Source organism: Otolemur garnettii, unplaced genomic scaffold (genome assembly GCF_000181295.1).
Source record: "Otolemur garnettii isolate 467f Iridium unplaced genomic scaffold, OtoGar3 scaffold00011, whole genome shotgun sequence".
NCBI classification, from domain to species: domain Eukaryota; kingdom Metazoa; phylum Chordata; class Mammalia; order Primates; family Galagidae; genus Otolemur; species Otolemur garnettii.
In genome coordinates this window covers 30,547,340-30,569,555 of record NW_003852406.1, presented here as the reverse complement: position 1 = coordinate 30,569,555, position 22,216 = coordinate 30,547,340, and the positions used below count along the sequence as shown (strand labels likewise).

General features: G+C 58.7%; 1 protein-coding gene across 1 annotated transcript in view; it reads left to right on the top strand.

The window, feature by feature from the left end:
* ADAMTS7 (ADAM metallopeptidase with thrombospondin type 1 motif 7) overlaps window positions 1–20,106 on the top strand; it is a 43,902-nt gene extending 23,796 nt beyond the window's left edge. The window contains exons 9-24 of the mRNA XM_003784567.3: window positions 3,734–3,878; window positions 4,764–4,856; window positions 5,246–5,391; window positions 6,690–6,859; window positions 7,103–7,236; window positions 8,126–8,246; window positions 9,450–9,694; window positions 9,973–10,114; window positions 12,187–12,313; window positions 12,752–12,965; window positions 13,280–14,662; window positions 15,365–15,517; window positions 15,937–16,110; window positions 16,191–16,337; window positions 17,335–17,497; window positions 19,769–20,106. Of these exons, the coding sequence (XP_003784615.1) occupies window positions 3,734–3,878; window positions 4,764–4,856; window positions 5,246–5,391; window positions 6,690–6,859; window positions 7,103–7,236; window positions 8,126–8,246; window positions 9,450–9,694; window positions 9,973–10,114; window positions 12,187–12,313; window positions 12,752–12,965; window positions 13,280–14,662; window positions 15,365–15,517; window positions 15,937–16,110; window positions 16,191–16,337; window positions 17,335–17,497; window positions 19,769–19,926 (3,715 nt within the window). The 3' untranslated portion in view covers window positions 19,927–20,106. The remainder of the gene's footprint in view (window positions 1–3,733; window positions 3,879–4,763; window positions 4,857–5,245; window positions 5,392–6,689; window positions 6,860–7,102; window positions 7,237–8,125; window positions 8,247–9,449; window positions 9,695–9,972; window positions 10,115–12,186; window positions 12,314–12,751; window positions 12,966–13,279; window positions 14,663–15,364; window positions 15,518–15,936; window positions 16,111–16,190; window positions 16,338–17,334; window positions 17,498–19,768) is intronic.
* The last annotated feature ends 2,110 nt before the right edge of the window (window positions 20,107–22,216 follow it).

The following is a 22,216-nucleotide window of genomic DNA, read 5'->3' as shown; positions in this document are numbered from 1 at the left end:
AGCACTGGGGCCTCCCAGAGCCTTGGCACTAGGAAGAAAGTTGTGTGCCCCATCAGTGGAGCTGTGCTTGGGAGGGAGAATTTATCCCCCAGGTCATTTTGTGTCTTCCCCTCTGCATCCTGGGAGTCAAGGAGCAGCATAATCACAGGGCCCGGAAGATGATGGAAGGCAAGGGAATGCCCGAGTGGGCAGAGTGGTACCAGTCTGTCTCACAGCACAGGGTGGGGCAAGAAAGAGAGGACAGGCCCCATCTAAGTGGGCCAGGGGACAGAATGAGTGAGATTTATACAAAGTGCCAAATGTGGGGGTCGGGCGGTGTTTCTGGGGCTCAGGGGAATCTCAGGCAGTCATAGACCCTACCTCACCGGACTGTATACCCCTTGGCTCCCAGCAAATAAACATTTATTGGACTGTGTAGACCCAGACAAGACTGAATGCAAACTCTTAGTCCTGCTATGTCCACAGACACCCGTGCATGGCAGGCCCTGTGTGGGGTACAGTGACAAGGTGGATGGATGTGGTGCCTGTCCTCAAGGCCCTCACCAGCTGGGGGAGAAAGACAGATGATAGCTCGGGATAACTAGCGCTGTGGCAGATAGCCTTTGTGAGTGGGATGTGGCATCAGGTGAAAGCCTCTTGGAGAAGCAGCCCCGGAGCTGCCCTCCACAGGCCTGTGGGGACACCTGCAGAAGAAGGTACTACAGTGGAGGCAGGACCTTCCAGGGGCCAGGAATGTGGGTAGGGTGGAGAATCTTCAGCAGGCAGTAGAGGCCTGGAGGGAAATTTCCAGAGTCAGTCCTAGGAAGTTAGCCTGAAGAACTCCAGGAGCCTTCCTGGGCTGAGACGTACTTTAAGGGAATAGGTCACAGCATTTCCTGAGCCTCAGCTAGGATAGGGGTTGTGGAGGAGAGGCCTTGGCAGCAGGGTGCCTGAAGGAGAGAGACAGGCCCAACTGTGTGTGAGGCCCTGTGGCCCCACTACCTAGTGACTCCGCACTCAGAACCGGGAGTAGTGAGAGAGGAAGGCACTCAGGTCTTTCCTGTAGGAGGTGGGGGGCTCTTTGTGACCTTGAGGTGAGAGTGAGGCTTCCCACCAATCACCTATTGTCTGCTGTGACCTCTGTGGGACCACCCGGCTCCACTATAATCAGCATGAGGAGGGGCAGAGGGGAAAGGCTGACAGGCTTGGGGACCCTGGCGTGTGTTAGCGCATGAGAAACCTGGCAGTACGCCGGCCAGCGGAAGGAAGGGCCGGCTGCTAGCTGCCTGTGTGACTTTTCCCAAGTAGACAGTGCTATTTATATCTTTACTTTGGAATCAGCCTCTGATAGATGAGTAGTTGAATGCCTAGAGAGGATGAAGGGTGGCCCGGGGCTGCAGGTGTCCATAGCTGAGTGGAGAGTGAAATTTGGGTTTCCAGTGTCCCAAGCGTACCTGGCCCTGAGTATGACCCTGATTCTGGCCATAGGTCCTGTGGAACCTATTAGAGTCTTTGTCTCATGCCCCCTCCCTTCTCATGCACGCAGCGTGGGCCTAACAGGTTGTTGTCACTCTAGCTGCCTAGCAACAGGCCTGTAGGCACTGGGTCCAGCCACTAAGCAAAGGATGGTTGTGGGCTGGGGCACATCAGACACCTCACTGTGTGTCGGGAAGCCCACTGGCTGGGTCTGGGTCAGAGGGGTGAGCCTCGGGCCACATCCTTGAGTCACAGTTCACTAGAGGGGAGGAGGAAACCCGGGGCTGGGCTGACCCCACCACCCCCAGTTGATGCTCTGCCCTGGGTCTAGGCTCTGGGAGCCCCAAGCTGTGGGAACACTCTGGACACTCCCTTCTCATCGCCAGACCTCAGCTGGCACACATCTGAACTTATATTTGGGGTGAAGTATTTGAGGTGGGCTCGTGGCTAGAGAGGAGGAGCCCTGTGCTGGGGGCAGCCCAGAGAGTGGACACGATGTGGTGCTGGCAGCCTGTGCCTGGCTTCAGATCCAGGCCATCACTTCCCTTTCATGTGACCTGGGCCAAGTGACTCTGCTGTGGGCCCTGTGTGTGTGTAGCAAAGATACTAATTAGAGTTTTCTGCCTGGGACATTGTGAGGCGCAAATGAGAGGGTACACAGCAAGCCTAGCCTGTGCTCACCCGGGACATAAGGGCTACATCCCGTGTCATTTGCCTACTCTCATGTTAGAGGGATCCATTTCCAGCCAGCACAGGTGGTCCGGCTGATTCCAGGAGGAACCCTTAGACTCAGTCTACCTGGCTTTGTATCCTGCGTCTCTGGGAGCCAGGGGTCTGTCACTGGCTAGGGGATTTTAGAGACCATACAAAACACCCACCCCTCTCCTTGCCTCCCAGCTTCCAGGCTAAAACCTGGAATCTAGGATTCCAGGGCCTGGCACCCCCCCAGCCTGGCCCCATACCTGCTGCCAGCAGCGCTGGCCTTGCTTCCTGACCCCATCACCTTCTCCCCAGCCTCTCTGCACCCTGTGGTATCTCCTCTCCCTGCTAGACACCAGGGATCTGTCCCCCTACCCTCCTTCTCTGTGCTTCCTCTAGCCCTGCCTGCCCTAACCATGAGCATATGCTCATCTTGGCTTGCTGGCCTAGCACCAGCTGCCCTCAGGCCTCCTAGCCTGGTGAACTAGAGGGTTTGTTATGCCCACCCCTGCCCAGCCATGGGCCTCATGTTCCAAAAGTCCTGCCTCCCTTTGTTGCTTCTGTCCATGTCCTTGCTGCCTGGGTCTTCCCCAAATCTTGACTGTCCTCCTGGCTCAATTCTCTATAGCCAGTGCTGCCTCCAGAAGGTCCCCAGACCCTCCAATTCCTTCAGGACAGCAGGGAGTCTTGGGTAGGCTGGTCAGCATGCCAGGGCACTCATACTTCTAGGTGTCACCATAGTGGGGCCTGCCCGGGACCCAGCAAGGATAGCAGGATGGTCCTTGGCCCTGAAGGCAGTTGTGCCTGGGCGCACAGGGCGAGGTGGTGGCAGAACATAGGCCAGGCCCTTTTGCCTCCACACTCCCTGCCTTGTGCCATTGCCTGAGCAGTGTTATCTCACCGCCATGCCAGCCAGAGTTTGTGGTAGATGCAAGCTGTGCCTGCTTGTGTCTGCCCTGCTGCTGCTGCTGCCAGGGATCACTGGCTAGAGGAAGGCAGGAGTAGGCAGTGTGTGGCAGGCAGGGGCCAGCCCCACGGTGGGGGAGGGGTGGGCACAATGGCCCCTAGGCTTTCTCCCAGGGCAGGGAGCTTGTCCTTGCACAGATGGCCCTAGGCCTCTGCCCCGTTAGAGCCGTTAGAAGCTCTCTGTCAAATCAGCTGTGATGTGATGTTCTCCAGACCCTTGTCTGGCCTGGCTCCAAGGTCAGGCTGGTGGTGCAGGAGCTGCAGGGACTCAGAGCGGGGCCATGTGAGGGCCTGGTGGTCTAGGAGGACTTCTGAGAGAAGAGCCCTTGGGCTGCATCTCAAGGAGAGAGGCATCACCAGTGGGGCTAGAGGAGAAGGGTGGGTGAATAGCCTGTGTTCAGCCTGGCACTGGGCTTGGGGACAGCACAGAGGGGGCAAGAGTGCCTGGGAGGGGAGAGGTGGGATGGAGGGTCCGCTGACCCAAGGGGAGCTAGAGTCCTCAACAAGTGCAGGGCTCTGCCATTCTCACCTCACTTGCTCTCCTCGCCACCGAGGCCTCTTGCAGCTTTCACAGACTGTCCCTTCACCATGTCCTTCCATCTGACCTCTCTAGCCGCGGGTGGGGCCTGTGCCTGGACGACCCTCCTGCCAAGGATGTCATTGACTTCCCCGCGGTACCACCTGGTGTCCTCTACGATGTGAGCCACCAGTGTCGCCTTCAATACGGGGCCTACTCTGCCTTCTGTGATGACATGGACGTGAGTGGGCACATCTGGCATGGGGGTATTGGGGACCCAAAGGACAGGAGCCTCAGATCACAGCCCTCACTGGCCTGCAGATGCCAGCCTGGGAAGAGCCCTGCCTGGCCTGGGCTCAGTCCCCATGTGACAACTCAAGACACAAAGTGGCCTGCAGGAGAGGCCCAGGATGGGTGGCAACAGACCCAGGTCTGAATTCTGGGTCAGTCCTTTGCCAACTATGAGACCTGGGGGAAGTCCCTTAACCCTGCTGGCACTGGCCTGCAGAGGGAAGGACAGGCTGTGCTGTGGGTCCTGAGACCTCCTGAAGGAGTCTTCTAATGAGGTCTCTCTAGATGAGTGGGTGGGGCTACTCTGAGCTTCAAACCTGCTCTTCAGGCCCAGCCCAGGGACCCCACAACCCACTTGGTCTTGAAGGGAAGTGGGTGGGAGGGGGGAGTAGACAGAAAATAAGTGGCGGATGGCAGTGCCCAGAGCTCAGTGGTTAGGGCGCCAGCCCCATACACTGAGGCTGGTAGGTTGAAACCCGGCCCAAGCCAGCTAAAGCAATGATGACAACTGCAACAAAAATATAGCCAGGCATTGTGGTGGGTGCCTGTAGTCCCAGCTACTTGGGAGGCTGAGGCCAAAGAATTGCTTAAGCCCAAGAGTTTGAGGTTGTTGTGAGCTGTGACGCCACGGGGCACTCTACTGAGGGCAATATAGTGAGACTTTGTCTGAAAAAAAAAAAGGGAGTAAGTGGGGGCCTTTGGGGGTGCTCATGTCCACAGACCCCTGCCATGTGGGGGGGTGCTCAGAGGACTCTCTTGGGGACAGGGTGGGGACATGGCAGGTGATGGCACTGGGGTGGGGGTGAGCGTGTGGTCCATGCCCTGCTCCTCACAGAATGTCTGCCACACACTCTGGTGCTCAGTGGGGACCACCTGTCACTCCAAGCTGGATGCAGCCGTGGATGGCACCAGGTGCGGGGAGAGCAAGGTAGGGAATGTCCCTAACCCCAGCTGTGGGGATGTCTGTACCTCGGGTCAACCTTATCCTGTGGCCTTGCTTGTGCTGTCAGCAGACCCCAGCTCTATGTGGCCCAAGTCCCCATCTGCAAACTGGAGGCATGCAGGCAGGGCTTGATTCCATGACTCTCTGAGAAGTCTTCAGCTCAGAGTCATGATGTGGGCCTTATCTTATTCCTTGCTCAGCTCCACCAGGTGGCCTAGGACACATGTATTGTGAGGGGGCCTCTCTCACACCTTGGATCCTTCTCTGCGCCTTTTGGGGCCTTCCTGCACACTTCATTCTCACTAGGGTCACTGGTGGTCCAGGGACTGACAGACCTGGGAGTGAGGCTGCTCTACCTCCGTCTGTCTCGGTAGTGGTGTCTCAATGGGGAATGTGTACCTGTGGGCTCCCGGCCCGAGGCTGTGGACGGTGGCTGGTCTGGCTGGAGTGCCTGGTCCGTCTGCTCGCGGAGCTGTGGCGTGGGTGTGCAGAGCGCTGAGCGGCAGTGCACACAGCCTGCGTGAGTGTGGGGCCCTGGGGCACCCAAGGTGTGGGATCAAGGGACTCAAGCAGAGTCAGCCAGTTGTGTGGAGCTTGCTGTGTCCCAGCCCCCAGGTTTTAGGAGTGTCCCTATAATGGCGAAGCCTGGAGGGTCTAGGCCACATTTGATCACTCCCAGGGAGTGTTTTGAAGGCTGATAGGATCTTCCTTGCAGATCTGCGACCACTGAGGTCTAGAGAATGGAAAGACTCATCAGGGGCCACACAACAAAGTAGCAGCTGGAGGGGCAGGAGAAGGCAGTGGTTAGGAGCATAGCCCATGGATGGATCAGGGCTCAAATCCTCTCTTCACCTCTTGGGCAAGGGCCTTCTGCACCCCTTCTCTGGGCCTCAGGTTCCCTATCTGTATAATGGAGCAGTAGCAGTGCCCTCCTGATGAAGTCATCGTCAGGTGTAAATGCAATTGACACAGCAAAGGTGTCTAGCCCTGCACATAGGCCATAGGCAACACACAGCTGGGGCTGCTTAGTGGCATCAGAGTTGCCACATGGGTCTAGGATGAGATTGGGTAGCACTGAACAGGTGGCTGTGTGGCCTGAGGTAAGTGACTTCACTTTTCTGGGCCTCAGTTTCCCCTTCTGAAAGGATTGCTGTGAAGATGCAGTGAATAGCCAGTGGTGCCATGTGCCGGAGGGCTGTCAGCCCCTTTGGCTGAGCCCCTTTTTACTAGGCTGCTTCGGGTACGCACATGGTTCAGAGCCAGCCCACCTGGGGCCTGGTGCTTGGCAAAGACAGTGGCTTCCTCGTCCCTGTCTGCTGGCCTGCAGGTGTGGACTGGGTTGGGCTGGCTGCCCTGGCCTAGGGGAACAGAGAGCTCAGGTACCATGCTCTGGCAGACCTCTTGGCTAGTTGGGGGCCTCCTTTTGACCCAGCTGAAATGCTGTGACCAGCAGTGGGTGTGAGGACTCAAGGGCTCTTTGGGACACTGGGTCTCCTGCCTGGAGACATAGAGAAGCCTCCCAGCCAGTGCCCGTCATGTCCACTGCTTGTCTCAGCAGCCCTCTGCCCAGGCAGTCCCAGCCCCATTTTATAGATGAGGAAACTGAGGCCCAGAGAGTGGCTGAAGGCTTGCCCATGGTTACATAGCAGGTGGCGGGCAGAGGGTGGGCAGCCTGAGGGGTGGGCAGCATGAGCAAGGACTGAGCTGGGACAGGCAGCAGAAGTCTCTGGGTGTGAGGGATACAGGAGGGGGCTGGTCTGGCCACGTGGGAGGCACCCACTGTGCACTCACTGGGCCCCCACTTGGCTCCCCCCACAGGCCCAAGTACAAGGGCAAATACTGCGTGGGTGAGCGGAAACGCTTCCGCCTCTGCAACCTGCAGGCCTGCCCCCCTGGCCGCCCATCCTTCCGCCATGTCCAGTGCAGCCAGTTTGATGCCATGCTCTACAAGGGCCAGCTGCACACATGGGTGCCTGTGGTCAGTGACGGTGAGTTCTGCTGCCCACGGGGGCACTGAGGCTCAGAGGGCTGGTGTAGGTGGGAGACCCAGTCGCCTGGCCCTTGGCTGTTACTGATGTTTGCCAGGGCTGCAGCCTTGTAGAGAGCCACCAGCCCAGCCAGACTGCAGGACTGCTTGGGAGCCTCTGGCCGAGATGTGACATGGAAGGTCTTCAGGTGGCTCCACAACTCCTGCCCTGGCTGTCCCTCATGGCTCTTCATTCTGCCCACAGTGAACCCCTGCGAGCTACACTGCCGGCCCTCAAACGAGTACTTTGCTGAGAAACTGAGGGATGCCGTGGTCGATGGCACACCCTGCTACCAGGGCCAGGCCAGCCGGGACCTCTGCATCAATGGCATCTGCAAGGTGTGCCTGGGTGGGAAGAGGGTCCCGGCACCACTGCCCCAGACCTGCTTGTTCTCCTCTGGTCCCTTCTGGTCTCCCTCTGGCTACCCTTCCCAGGCTGTACCACTGGGCTTTCCAGCCCCCCCCCCCCCCACTCCCATGACATCTAAGGCAAAGCCCCCGCCACTCCTGGCACTGGAGACCTCTCCAGTCGGGGCCTCACACCCTCGCTCCGGCTTCTGCCTCTGCACCATGATCTTCCCACCTCACCCCCGCAGCTGCCCCCAGCTTTTCCCTGCAAACCTGTGCCTGCACAGCCCCACCAGGAACCTTCTGCTGGGCTGCCTAGCCCTGGGCAGCAGTTTTCTTTGGGACAGAAAGGGGTGAAGTGGGGTGGTCCAGGTGACATGCAGGGCCTGAGCTGCAGAGAAGTGCTCAGCATTTGGTAACAATTCCTATTCTTATTTTTAGTGACAGGGTGGCCACTGCTCCCTGCCCACATCCCCAGCTGCCTACTTGCCCCTTTCTTGCTCTCTAAGCCACAGGAGTGTGAGGCCTCTGCTCAGAGGAGCATCAGCAGAGGGTCTTGCACCCAGTGCTTTGGATGTTAAATCCTGTTTCTGCTCAGGAGCCAATGGTGTGCTCGCTCCCCACCCGCCCCCAGCCTTCTGTAAAAATTTCCCCATTTCTTGTCTCATGTTGCTTATGAGACGCTTTTAAGGGATGGATTGATCTCCTTGTGTCACATCTGAGGAAACTGAGGGTCAGAGGACATAGCCATGGCAGGGCAGGGCCCAGGGTGAGGGCTCCTAATGCTTGCTCGGAGATTCTCCTTGCCCTTGGCAGGCCCCTGAGGCTGAGGCAGAGGACTGCAGCCCAGCACGAGGGCCTCCCTCCCTGTGTATTGCAGAATGTGGGCTGCGACTTTGAGATTGACTCCGGCGCCATGGAGGACCGCTGTGGCGTGTGCCATGGCAACGGTTCCACCTGTCACACCGTGAGCGGGACCTTTGAGGAGGCTGAGGGCCTAGGTATGAGGGGGACCACTGCAGGGGAGGGCTGTTCTCTTAACTGGGTGGCCCCTTCCCTGCCTTTCTAAGCCCCCACTCTTGGCCCTGTGGTCCCCACCAGGGCTGGAGATGGCAAACGGAAGCCTCCTTGCATGGTCTGGATTCTTGTAGGAGTCAGGGGTTCCCTGGCCCAGGGGAAGAGATTTGTCTTCATGGGGTGTCCTGCTGTCTTAGGGGCCCCAGGCAGAGCCAGCCAGGCTTGTGTGTCCTGTCCTCTTTCCCCTAGGGGTTTGCTGTCTTCTTAGGACTCTTCAGCAACCCTCTAGCTCTACTCCCTGGGCTCAGGGTCTGTTTTGCACACATTGCCCCAGTTCTGACTGTGTGCTGGGTGATGGGGACATGATGGTGAAGACTTTATAGCCTGGCAGGGTGACAGCCTATTAGTGTGACAAAGGAAGTGGAGGGAGGCCTAGTGGGCTGTGATAGCACTGAGTCAGGGAAGACTTCCTATAGGAGGTGGAGGTTGAGCTGAATCAGAAAGGACTCAGACGATATGGGGAGGGGCATTCCAAACTAGGAAAGAGCTTGTGCCAAAGCCTGGAGGCCAGAAAACATGTGCCCTGTCTGGGCCTTGTAAGGGAGGCAGGGTTGGCTGTGGGGCCTTGACTGCCAAGTCAACAAGCGTAGATTTCATCCTGGAGATACAGTGCAGTGTGGAGACTACGTCATATCCCAGCAGGATGTCTCTGTGCCTGTTTGCTCATCTGTAAAATGGGGCTAACAGTATCCCTGAATTGTGGGTTATTACACATGAGCTGACACACATAACGAGCTTAGTGTGGTGCCAGGTGCCCAAGGGGGCAGGCATTCCACAAAGGGACAAAAGCCGCAGTGCAGGGATGCGGAGCGTGTCCAGAGGCCCAGAACCTTTATTAAGGTTCTGCTCGCCCTGAGTTTGGAGATGGACCCAGCCTTATTACAGTAAGACCAGTTCAGGTCCCCAGGAGAGGGGTAGTGGGGTATGGGCCATGGAGACAGGATTTGGGGACCCTTTGTGAGCTTTTGGTGACCTAAGATAGATTTGAGCGTCTCCGTTTTAGGGGAGCTCAAATAGTGGAATCTGTGGCATCAACAGGTGGGGGCAGGTGAAGAGAGAGGCAAGGGAGGGGGAGGCAGCCGACCCCCTGGCCCGGGACACAGCTGCTGCACTACCCTTGGCCACAGGGTATGTGGATGTGGGGCTGATCCCAGCCGGCGCGCGTGAGATCCGCATCGAGGAGGTAGCCGAGGCTGCCAATTTCCTGGCGCTGCGGAGTGAGGACCCAGATAAGTACTTCCTCAATGGTGGCTGGACTATCCAATGGAATGGGGACTACCAGGTGGCAGGGGCCACTTTCACATACGCACGCATGGGCAACTGGGAGAACCTCACGTCCCCGGGACCCACCAATGAACCTGTCTGGATCCAGGTACTTGCCCCTGAGGCCCAGGTGGGGGGAGCAGAGGTGCAGTCCCCAGACCCAGCCCCCTGGGGCAGGGTGTGACCCTGGAGGGGTGAGCCCTGGGATGGCCCTACTGCTAGAACCTCTGCCCTGGTTTCCTCATCTCTATGCAGCCCTGGGTGTAGTCCCAGTTGCCAGGGTTGTCTGGGATCAGCTGCCTTAGGGTGTTCAGCCTGGGTGGCAGGACTGGGAGGGCTGATGACGAGGCTGCCTGGCGCTCATGGGGTCCTTGCCCTCTGCCCCAGCTGTTGTTCCAGGAGAGCAACCCTGGGGTGCGCTATGAGTACACCATTCACAGGGAGGTCCATGGCCACGGCGAGGCCACACCACCGGAGTTCTCCTGGCACTATGGGCCCTGGACCAAGTGTACGGTCACTTGTGGCACAGGTGAGAAGAGAGGCAGGCACAGTTGCTGCCAGCAAGGGCTTTGTCTCTGAACAGGGATGCTGCTTATCTGCCAGGCCACTGTGGGTTTGGAACTTTGCTTCCCTGAGCCTCAGTTCCCCATCTGTAAAATGGGGCTAGTGATGGTCCTGGCTCATAGGTCCACAGGGAGGGTAGATAGGAGGAGGTACAGTGTGGGCATGTGGCGAGGGCTCAGCTGCTGGTGTCCTCCCCCTCTGTCCTCCCCACACAGTGCTGATGGGTCTCATGTCTGCACTTCTGCTCCACCTTGGACACCTGACCCCTACCCACAAGCTGTAGCAAGAGGGCTCTCCCTGGTGCCCTTGGGAGGCCCAGAGCCTGAGGCACCTCCCGTGCCCTCCCCCCCAGAGGCTTGCAGGGAGGAGGAGGAAGAACAGTGACAAGGCTGTCCCCATCCAACTACAGGTTCAGCCCTGTGACCCTCCCATGCTGAGTTATTCCTTGACCATTTGAGAAAAGTGTATCAACAGTCCTACTCCCTCCCCATAGTGCCCTTAGTCTTCCCAGACCCTTGGTCTTCCCCTGTCCCACAATATTCCCTCATGACCCTGGTCTCCCACTGCCCCGATCTCTTCCCCTGTCGCTGTGTCCCTGTGGCTCCTGCTCCGTCCTTGGGTGTCCACTCATTCCTGATCTCTTCCCTTCTTTCTGGTCTTCCTCCCTGTCTTTAAATTTATAAAGGTCAAAACCAACAACTACCTTTGATGCACCAGAAGTTAGAGGGCTTCTCTTTTAACAAATTGGTAGCTTTGCAGGTGGACCAATTAGGAATGTGTTCAAAGGCAAGTTCTAGAACCTGCCCATGGTGCTGGAGCAGATGAGGGCTGTTTGTCTCAGGAAGTGCGTCCCAGCATGTGCAGTCCATGCTGGTGGGACTGGTGGTGCCTTTAGGGACCTGACCCTCGTGCTCAGCTCATCACCACATCATCCTTCCCTGCTGCTGGGGTGTCCTCCCCGGGCCTGTTGTGATGGTCCACGCAGGGGTAAGAGGAAGAGAAAGGGTCCCCATAAAGGGACTCAGTCCTTTCTCTCTCGGGTTGGGACTGTGTCCCAGATACTGTAGTTGCAAAGGAGCTACAGTGGGGCATGTCATCAGTAGGTCCTCTTACTGCCTGGGACAAAGTCAGAGTTCTGCTGGTGAGGAAGGAGGGGTGTGGATATGGGCTGGGAGCTCAGGGATGTTCTCCCTGAGCAGGAAGGAGGGGCGTGGATGTGGGACTAGAAGCTCAGGCAGAATTCTATGAGCAGAAGGAAGGAGGGGTGTGGATATGCACTGGGAGCTCAGGGAGGTTCTCTCTGAGCAGGAGGAAGGAGGGGTGTGGATATGGGGCTAGAAGCTTGGGGAGAGTTCTAGCAGGGTGCAGAGTGAAGACAGACCCTTCCAGAGGTAGTCTTGCCACTGGGCTTCAACGGGCAATATGGAAGTGATTGTCCCAGGTGAAGGGTTTGTAAAGACCCAGGGGCGGGCCCTGGAAAAGACTGTGAAGGCCAGAAACAGTGATAAGGCTGGGGGGCTGCAGGGCTGCAGAGGAATGGCCACCTGGGTGTCAAGGTTTTTCTCCAGACTTTTTCTGAGTGCATTGCGAGGGGCCTGAACAATAGTGGCCTTGATGCCATGGGTGGGTTTATATGCTCACAGTAGCTGGCACTGAACTTATAGGATATGCCAGGCATAGGCTGAGCCTGCATGGGCACGGCCCCACCATGGTTTTGAGGCAGGTATTACTGTTGCTCCCATTTCACAGATGAGGATACTAAGGTTCAGAGAGGCCATGCTAGCTGCCCAAGGCCTCTCAGCTAGGAAGAGGTGGGTGCCCTAAACCCCACACTCTGCCACCTGCCAGTGGTACCACAGAGGGGAAGATTGTAGGAGGGGTTAGGGGTGAGCCCTGGGAGGGAAGTCAGGAAGAGGAGGAGGCCTGCCTTTATCCTGGCATATGCAGTGAGGCTCTGTTCTGGGAGGGTTCTGGGCAGAGAGGGTGTCTTGGGCAGTGGGTGCCTGGGTCCCAATTCTGCATGCCTATGTCTCCCAGGTGTGCAGAGGCAGAGCGTGTACTGCACAGAGCAGCAGGCAGGGCCTGTGGACGAGGAGCATTGTGACCCCCTGGGCCGGCCAGATGACCGCCAGCGGAAGTGCAGTGAGGAGCCCTGCCCTGCCAGGTGAGTCCCCCACTAGGCCCCTGATTCCTAGGCATCCTGAGCCTGCCACAGGCCCTTGCAGCAGCCAGGCTTCTGGCCTCTTCCCAAGGCTAAATCCCCAGGGCTGGCTGCCCCCCATCCCCAGCTAGGGTCTGGAATGACACTGTGTAGCCAGCACCAGACTGGATACTTCTGGTCACTCTTCTTTGGGTCCCTGGATATGTACATTGGCCTCAGGTCTTACCCACCACCCCTGGGGTAAGGGTGGAAGAATGGAGGAGGTTGTGTGTCATGTCACTAGACTTCAGGGGCGGGCCACTGACATGGGCTTGGGGCTCTGAAGAGCTATATGCTGGATCTGGTCCAGGCTCTGCTTGTACCCTGAGGGCCTGGGTCCTGGCCCTTGCTGTGGGCCTATTAGTGCCACCTGTCTGATGTCACCCGTGTGCCTCCTGCCAGGTGGTGGGCAGGGGAGTGGCAGCCATGCTCCAGCTCCTGTGGGCCTAGGGGCCTCTCCCGCCGGACTGTGCTCTGCATCCGCAGTGTGGGGCTGGATGAACAGAGCGCCCTGGAGCCACGGGCCTGTGAACACCTTCCCCAGCTCCCCACCGAAACCCCTTGCAACCGCCATGTGCCTTGTCCGGCTACTTGGGCCGTGGGGAATTGGTCTCAGGTGAGTGCTAGGGTGGGAGGATCTGGCCCCCCAGCTCCAACCTGGTCTTGGGCTACGGGCAGGCAGACAGCCTTTATGCAGTCATTACTGCCTAGTTCCTAGACCCAGCCCCTGATCCTGAAGCCTCCAGGATCAGGAAGCTCTAGGCAAGTCATGGCCATAAGCCATGGTCTTGAGTTGGGCAGGGCCAGAGAGGGCTGGCTGAAGCCTCTGCTACTCTGCCACGGGGCAGTGGACAGGTTACCCCATCTTGCCCTAGTGTCCCCTGGCAGCCCCCTCCTGGCCTAAGCCCCTCACCCTGGCCTCCTTTGCAGTGCTCAGTGACATGCGGGGTGGGCACTCAGCACCGAAGTGTCCTCTGTGCCAATGACACCGGCGTCCCCTGCGATGAGGCTCAGCAGCCAGCAAGCGAGGCCACCTGCCCTCTGCCACCCTGCCCTCAGCCTTCGGACATGGTGGGCCCTGAAGGCTCGGGGAGCGGCTCCTCCAGTCATGAGCTTTTCAATGAGGTCGACTTCATCCCACACCACCTGGCCCCACGCCCTGTGCCTCCTTCATCCCCTGCGCCAGCCAGCATGGGCAATGCCATCGAGGAGGAGGACCTGGACCTGCCAGGACCTGTGTTTGTTGATGACTTCTACTATGACTACAATTTCATTAACTTCCATGAGGATCTGTCCTATGATCCCTTTGAGGAGCCCCATTTGGTCCCAGTGGGAACAGATAATTGGACGCCTCCACCTGCAGAGCCCCCCATGGCCACCCCCATGCCTGCCACAGAGCCTCCTGTGACTGGGGAGGAAAGAGTGCTTAGATCTCAGTCCCCTGGCCCTTGGCCCAAGCAGGCCAGCCCCACCCTGCCCCCACCTTTGGAGCAGACCCCTGATTCCCCCTTCGTCAATTTCTTGCCTGAGGAAGATACCCCTGTGGGGGCTCCAGACCTTGGACTCCCCAGCTTGCCCTGGCCCCCTGCTTCAGTTCTTGGCATGCTTACACCTGCTGCCCCTGGGGGCCAAGATGAGCTCCTAATAGGGGAGGACAGCCAGAGCCAGCTGCCCCCTCTGTGGCAGGACAGGACCAATGAGGTTTCCAAGGATGATGAGGAACCTGTGGGCCATGGAGTATCCCTCCTGCCCTCAAGACCCAGCCCAACGCTGCCCCCTTTGCCCACCGTTGAACCCAGCCCCTCCTCTCCTAGACCTGATGTTTCAGAGCCGTGGACAGGTGGCACTATGGCCTGGGAGCCAGCTCTGGAGGGTGGTCCAGGGCCTGTGGACAGTGAGCTGTGGCCCACTGTGGCTCCTCTCCTTCCTTCCTCAGCTGCTCTGCCTGAGATTAAGAGTGGGGACAACCCCCCGGGGCTGGGGACTCCCACCTATTCACCCTCAGGACTAGGCTTATGGGACCTACAGACTCTGGCAACCCCAGGGACCTTCCTTGGGAAAACTCTGACTGGCAGAGGGCACATGCCTTGGGTGACTGCCCTGAGCCCAGGACCTTTGGGCCCGGCTGAGTCCCCCAGCCCTGAGGCAACCCTGAGTTCTGGGCTACCATCCAGACCAGATCAGAACAGTATCACCAGCAGCAGCAGAGCCCCTGAGGCCCAGCCCCTGGACCCCAGCCTGGCTAAGGAGGGGTCTCCCATGGACCTGCTACCTGCCAGGAATGCCAGCTGGCAAGTGGGAAACTGGAGCCAGGCAAGTGGTGTAGGTCAGGCGGGCTGTGAGTTTGTGCTGGACTTCAGCAGTTTAACCTCCTCATCTGAAAATGAGCAGAGCAGGACATGGGCCCTGGCCATTCTGTCTCCTGGGGGGCAGGGTACTGGCTGCCCATGAGGGATGGAGGCCTGGTGAGGTGGGAAGAACACTCCCCGGCTCACTATTCTGCCCTCCATAGGCCCCTGGGGCCAGTCTGCCCATCAGGCCTCAGTTTCCCTTCTGAGTAGTGGGGAAGGGGCAGTACAGGGGCTTTCGGGAAGGTAGGGGCAGGCACGCATGAGGTTCAGCCAGGGGGTCCCTAGATTGTCTCTGTGGGAAAACTCAGCCTCTTCTGTTTGGAGGTAGGTGGGGCAGGCTGAGGCCACCAGGGCTGCTTGTGCCTCGGGATTACCCAGCAGTTTGGTGTCTGGGACTACAACCCAGACTTCCTTGCCTACCCCATCTGGGGAGCAATGCCAGGACAGCTGGTGCTGCAGGGTCCCTTCACCCCACCTGTGTTCCTTGTAAGCAGGGACACTTAGTTGCTGGGAGGATTTTACTTTTTATTCTCAGTGTCTTTGGGAGGTGGGTGGAAGAGCCCATTTCACAGATAAGGAATTGAGGCCCTGAAAAAGGGCCCTGGCTTGGCTGGTGGGGAAGGCCTGGAGGGCACGCGGCCCTCACAGCCTCTGTGCCCTGCAGTGCTCCACCACCTGTGGCCTGGGTGCTGCCTGGAGGCCTGTGCGCTGTAGCTCAGGCCGGGATGAGGACTGCACTCCCGCTGGCCGGCCCCAGCCTGCCCGCCGTTGCCACCTGCGGCCCTGTGCCGCCTGGCACCCAGGCAACTGGAGTAAGGTGTGTGCGTGAGGATGGAGCCTGGTGGGCAGCCCTGGGCAGGTGGAGCCCTATGTCCTTGTGACCTGTGTTGCCCATGGCAGGGGATGACTTTGCACTAGATTGTATTTGATTCCTAATCTCTTGGGAATCTTTTCATCTGTTTGGCCTGGTGTCTTTCTCTGCATTTTTTTGCCTGCTCTAGACCTCTTTTTCACCAGCTGTCCTTTGCTTTTCTTTTCCTTTTGTACCATCCTGCCTGCTGCCTGAACTGGTCTCTGCCTAGGCTCTTTAGGGGTTTGCCTGTGTGGGGGAGGGGGGTTGGCCATGTGTGTGTGGCACGTACACGGGGTGTGTTCACACGTGTCCCTTGGTCTGTAAGAGCTGACCATGTGTGGCATGCACACGGAATGTGTCTACATGTGTCCCTTGGTCTGCAGTGCTCCCGCAGCTGTGGTGGAGGCTCCTCAGTGCGGGATGTGCAGTGTGTGGACACACAGGACCTCCGGCCACTGCGGCCCTTCCACTGTCAGCCAGGGCCTGCCAAGCCACCTGCCCGCCGGCGCTGTGGGGCCCAGCCCTGCCTCAGCTGGTACATCTCTTCCTGGAGGGAGGTGAGGCCTGGGGGTCCAGGATAGGGCTAGGGGATGCCCTCAGACTTGGCTGCTCCCTGACCCTTTCCCTGTCCACCCAGTGCTCGGAGGCCTGTGGCGGCGGTGAGCAGCAGCGTCTGGTGACCTGCCCAGAGCCAGGCCTCTGTGAGGAGGCACTGAGGCCCCACAGCACGCAGCCCTGCAACACCCACCCCTGCACACAGTGGGTGGTAGGGCCCTGGGGCCAGGTGAGTTGGGGGTTGCAGGAGAAGTGGTGCCCATCTGGGCCTTAGTGCATTGAAGAAGGGTTCTTTGGCACAGTGTGCACTAGCTCCCTGTGGCCGCTCCAGATACAGTGGTGACCAGATGAGGTCCCACCCTGCTGGTGCTCACGGCCTACCAGGAAGAAACATGGATAAAGAGAAATTGACATGTGATGTGATGTCAGGGAGGGACCAAGGAGGAGGGCACTTGGGGTTGAGGCCTGAAGGAGGGCTCAGTGATGCCAAGAATAGGGACAGATGGGACAACAGGGGCCAAATCCTGAGGCAGGAATGGTGAGGGGCAGAGCGGCTTCAGGTGGGCAGGACACCTTCCTGTTGGGCCTGTTTGTTGCTGAGAGGTTCAGGAATCTCAGATCCGGCCCTGAGCCAGACCCGAGAGTGACTGGGCAGGTTGCTTGGCCTTGCTGGGCCATTACTTTCTCATCTGTAGAATGGGGACAGCTTGGGGTGGGAGTGTTGCAAGGATTAATGAAGTAACACAGTGGAGTAAAGGCTTGGGAAAACATTGACAGATTAAACTTACTTTTAAGGCTTTTTAAAAACATCAGACTCCTAGTTGAAAGAATAAAAACTTCTACCACTTCCCCCGTGTCCCTTGGGCATGATGGGTCCCACCTAAGTCTCTGCCCACTGGTGCATCCAGGTTCCGTCCAGGGCCCCTGCCCAGGCCCATCAGGCATGTCCCGTGTGAGGGGCTTGCAGTTCTGTGACCCTGAGGACTGCCCCTGTCCCTATGCCCACCCCTCTGAAGAAGACCAAGCAGTGAGGGGGGTGGCAGTGCCCAGTGGGCCTTGGGAGCAGGACTGGGCCTTCCATGGAGGCAGAGAGCTGGGGCTGGGAGGCTGGTCAGGCATAGGGCACAAGGACAGCTTCCTAGAGGGGTGGCACTGCCCCTGGGGATGCCTGATTCCCCACAATGGGGGACCTGTGGGACATTCACTCTTCTGCCCACTCTGTGCAGTGCTCAGCCCCCTGTGGTGGTGGTGTCCAGCGGCGCCTGGTCAAGTGTGTCAACACCCAGACAGGGCTGCCTGAAGAAGACAGTGACCAGTGTGGCCATGAGGTCTGGCCTGAGAGCTCCCGGCCGTGTGGCACCGAGGACTGTGAGCTGGTTGAGCCTCCGCGTGAGTGCCCCCTCCCAGGGTTGTGGTGGGTTGGGAAGGTCATGGGGAAGTGGGGAGATGCTGTCGCCCCAGTGGCACTTGCTGGCCCATGTTGTAATCTGAGGCACAGGACACTGTGCAGAAGCTGGGCCTATGTTAGGAGTCAGCAGAGGGGAATGCAGCCACCTGGGTGTCTTGTAGGCAGCTGTCTTTAGCCTTTTGGGAACATAAGGACAGGCCTTGGCCTCTGGTGATTGTGTGACCTTGGGCAAGCTCTGTTCTCCTCTGTCTTAGTGTCCCCATAGTGAAGCTAGAGATGGCCCCAAGGCTGTGTGAGGGCTAGGCCGGGCTAAGACCTCCCCTCCCCCAAGCTCTGACCTATCTGTTCCTGGCCAGAAGAGGATGGCTGGAGGTGAACATTGGAGCTGCAGGAAGGGGCCCCTCCCAGGGTCCTGCTAGTTCCCAGCTGCTGGTGGCTTCCGGGCCAGCTGGGACCTCCTGGCAGAAAGACCTAAGCTGGAGGTCCCCTGGATACCCCCTACACACACACACTTCCTGTGGCCTGGCTACCCCAGCAGTGCTGCGTGCAGGAAACTGCATGGCCCTGGGTCACACCTGGGCTGGCTTTGGGTCACATATCCACTGTGGCCTTGGGCTCCATTTCCTTTTGCACCCCCATTGCCTCCTGTAACCCCCATGGCTGCAGAATCAAGGTCTGTGTAGGACCCAGCACTGCATGGGCACCTCCCTCACAGTCACCACTGTCCCCCATCACACGGCTGGCGTCTTCTAGTCTAGGGTACCCAGCAGCTCAGCACTGTGTGTGAAGAGCCTGTCTCCAGGGCCATCCGCCCCCTGCCCGCCTGCCCGCCCATCCTCTTGCCCTCACAGTGTTCTCTCCTACAGCGGCTCTGGGCAGCACTGGCTCAGGCCCAGAGTGGCCAGTGCCACACCTTGTGCCCCTGCCTCCCATCCTGTTACTTCAAGGCCTAGTGGAAATGCCTCCACCCTGCCCTGGTGCTGGCCCTACTGTTCTTGCCTTCAAGGCTGGGGCTTGGGTAGTTACAGATCCAAGGTGGTTAACACAGGTGGTGACGCCCAGAGCAGGAACTGAGGGTCCCCAGGCCTAGAACAAAGGACAGACCTGGCCAAGAGGCCCCGGGCCTCCAAAGACTCCCAGGGATGGGGGTGGGCTGGGCTACAGGGAGGGCGTGTAGGGAGTTTGGGCAGCACTATGAACTGTCCCCGGTGACAGGATTTCTGCCACTGGTGAATGGTGAAGGGCATCCGGGGAGGGGTCTTGGATCCTGAGGCTCTGGAATTCCCAGAGTGTTTAGATGGTCTGTGGGACTGTGTGGCAGGACACGTGCAAAGCTTGGAAACTCCAGGATGTGTGGTCATCATGGCAGGGCAGCTGACACAGCATCCGCCTGCCCTGGGAGGTGGGGTTATCAACAGGAGGGAGCCGAGGCCTGAGAGGTAAAGTAGCTTATCCCAGGTGGCCCGTGGCACTGAGAGGCAGACTTGGAGCTGTGTAGTTAGGAACTGCCGCCGAAAGGGCTAAAGGAGCCTGCTGCTGTCTCGTGCCCTCTGCAGGGCCCAGGGGATGTCTCAGGCTCAGGGCTGGCTATTCCCCTCCTGTTCCCTGCCCCAGGAGGTCTGCTGGAGTAAGCACGGCAGCTGGGGGCTGTCAGCAGCAGCAGCAGCAGCAGCATCATCAGGAACAAAGCCAGCAGGCTGGCAGCAAGCCATTTCCCCAAATAGACATGGGGCAGGAGGGCCTAGCCAGGCCTCCATCCCTGCCAAGTGGCCTGCAGCCTCCCTCCCTCCCAGCAGACCTGGCTCAGTCCCAGTCCCTGCTGATGGCTTACATGGCCAGGGTCGAGGCCCACTCTGCACAGTCTGGGCTTCAATGCCTACCTAAGTGGCAGCTGGCCTGAGAGATGGGACTCTGTTCTGGACTGCGTTGGTCTGTGACCCAGAAGGCAAGCTGATCATGGCCTACAGAGCCTAGCAGAGCCTGCATTAGAGTAGAGCGAGATGGCAGGGCAGGCTCCTCGTCTTCTCATGGGCATGTGAGGTGGCTGGGGAGGGGTGTCTCCGGGCCTTTTCTACAGAAAAATGAGCCCAGAGGCCCAAGGGGACAGGTTTGCAACTCCCGGTTTAGAAGAGCCCCTCTAGAAACGGAGGGCCTTCTGCCCTTGAGGGGCTGTTGAGGCCTCTATGAGGCTGTGGGGAGCCAGACTCTGGGGCCCTGCATCCCTGTCCCACCTGCCTCTGCCACCCTCGCAGGTTGTGAGCGTGATCGTCTGTCCTTCGGGTTCTGTGAGACCCTGCGCCTCCTGGGCCGCTGCCAGCTGCCCACCGTCCGCACCCAGTGCTGTCGCACGTGCCCCCTGCCTGGACACAGCGCCCCCTCCCGGGGCCATCAGCGGGTCGCCCGCCGTTGACTGGAGCCCCAGGACACACAGACCAACTGCTTGATGCACAGACCTCAGCGCCCACCATGGGCCCCTGTGCCCTAATGGTGCTAATCTCCTCCCGTCCCCCTCAGAAAAGGTATTTTTTTATTCTGACAATTGTGTAACATTTATTATTATTTTACATAAATAAGCATCTACCATTCCAAAGGACAGCTTGGCTCCATCATGGGTTTGGGGAATCTCAAGTTAGAAGCTGCTCCCACTACCCCACCCTGCCCAAAAGGCGGCTGCCCTCACGGTAGGTCAGCAGAGGACCTGACCTGTGAGGGGAAGGAGGGTGCCTAATATGGGCGTGGATGGGCTCAGAAGTCAGGGTGGGCGGCTTCCCAAGGGGAGGCCTGTCTGCAGAGGGCTGGACCATGGGGACAAGGTGTACAGCTTGGCTGATGCTCCTACCATACCCCTGACTTGCTTGGTGCCTCTTGCCCAGGCCCTCCAGTCCTGCCTAGAGCCTCCTACTCTGAGGCCTCTGAGGCCTGTCTTTTCCAGAAACTGAGCCACATGCACCCCCCAAGCACCAAGACCCATCCTGTCACCCATGGGAACTGCTCCCAGAGTGATGGGGCCTAAGGCCCCGTGGGTACCTGTCTGGCCCTGTGCTGTGTTAACGCCTCTGCATGAGGGTGGAGAGGAAGAAGCAGGCTGGCCAGTGCGTCCTTCTGAGCCCCCCATGTGTCCTTTTCCTCATCTCCCTGACTCAAGGTGGTCCCTTCCCTACTGCCAACCCCCGGTACCAGGCTCTTGTTACACTGGCCTATGGTCCAGCCATCTGGTACCTGCCCACCCACAACTCTATACTGCCCATAAAAGCTAGTCTCATGAGGCCAGATTCCAAAACTACAGAGATTTACTGCCTTCTCCAGGCCCAGCCTGCATTGCCCCCTCCCTTTGGCTGAGCCTTAGACTTAGCCCCTTCCTAACTTTTCCTGACCTGTCTGCCTGGAAGGTATTCTGTTTATGCCCACTCTCCAAGCAGGAGGCACTGAGGTTCCGAGAGGGCCCTGCATATTTCTCACATTCTGTTCTCCAGTGTATGACATCCCCAGACTGAAACTTGATGGGGTCCTGGAGGCACACATGGGGCTGGGGTGTGCGCTGGGGGTGAAGGAGGCGCTGAAAACCACTCCCTTGGGACTGAGGCCAAGAAACAGTACAGAGGTAGGACCCAGGACCTGGAGGAGACAGAGGGACTTTGGGTGCTGTGTTAATGGGGTGCTGGTGGGACCACTGCTCCCTAGGTCACACACCCCTCAGTGAAGCATCAGTACACTCTGTTTTCAGATGAGAAGTCCAAGGCTCTGTGAGAGGCAAGTGACTGGTGCATAGGCATGTGCACTGGTGACGAAAGCCCAGTCTAGGCCATGCGCCCCCATCTCCTGTTTGGAGCTCTGGGGTCAGGCTGTCATAAGGCACTCAGAAGTGAGTCACTGGGGGCTTACGTGAGTCCAAGCACCAGCACCCTGAGGGAGGAGGAGCATCAGGCTTTCATCTTGTCTGTGTATGGGGCAGCCCAGCTGGCCCAAGGAGGCCTGGGGACCTGCATGGCAAGTAATGACCACCCAGGTCTTAGTCAAAACCAGCCTCAGCAGCAGCCCCTTACAAATGGGAGCAAAGCCTGTTTATATGCTCCTGACACTTGCTAAGGGGCTGGCACAGTGGCAGAGCCCTGGTGTCCCTGTCCCAGCTCTGCTACTGCTAGCTAATGTACTGTGTGATCTCAGGAAGCCCACGCCTCACTGAATCCATGTCCCTAGAAGAGAAAGCTTACCAGATCCTGGCCTGTTCTGACTGTCTGGGAATCCTGGCTGGACCCTTTCCCCCAGCCCCCCCGTGGGAAGACATTTGGTCTTAATCATCCTGTGTTTTTTTCCAGTGATGGCTGGGGGTGTCCCCAGTGGCAGCTGGGCCTGAGCTGTCAGCCCAGGCAGGAGGCAAACAAGTCCATGACTCAGGCAGGGCATGGCACAGCTGGCGGAAGGGGGGCTGCCTGGGGCTTCTCCAGACGCAGGGAGTCCCTGGCTCCTGGCTCTGCCACTGCAGTGTCCCCAGCCCTCACCTGCAGTTTGGTCCTGGCTCTTGGGGCCTCCCAGGGCTACCAATGCTGACAAAGGCACCCTGTCCCGCCTGCTCCAGCGCAAACCAAGGGCAGGGACACCCAGAAACATTAGGCTGAAAGGACAGAGAGCCACTCCCAAGCCTGCCCCACCCTCTTAGCCCTTGGGTGAGCTCCATCACATAACTGCACTTCAAGGCAGAA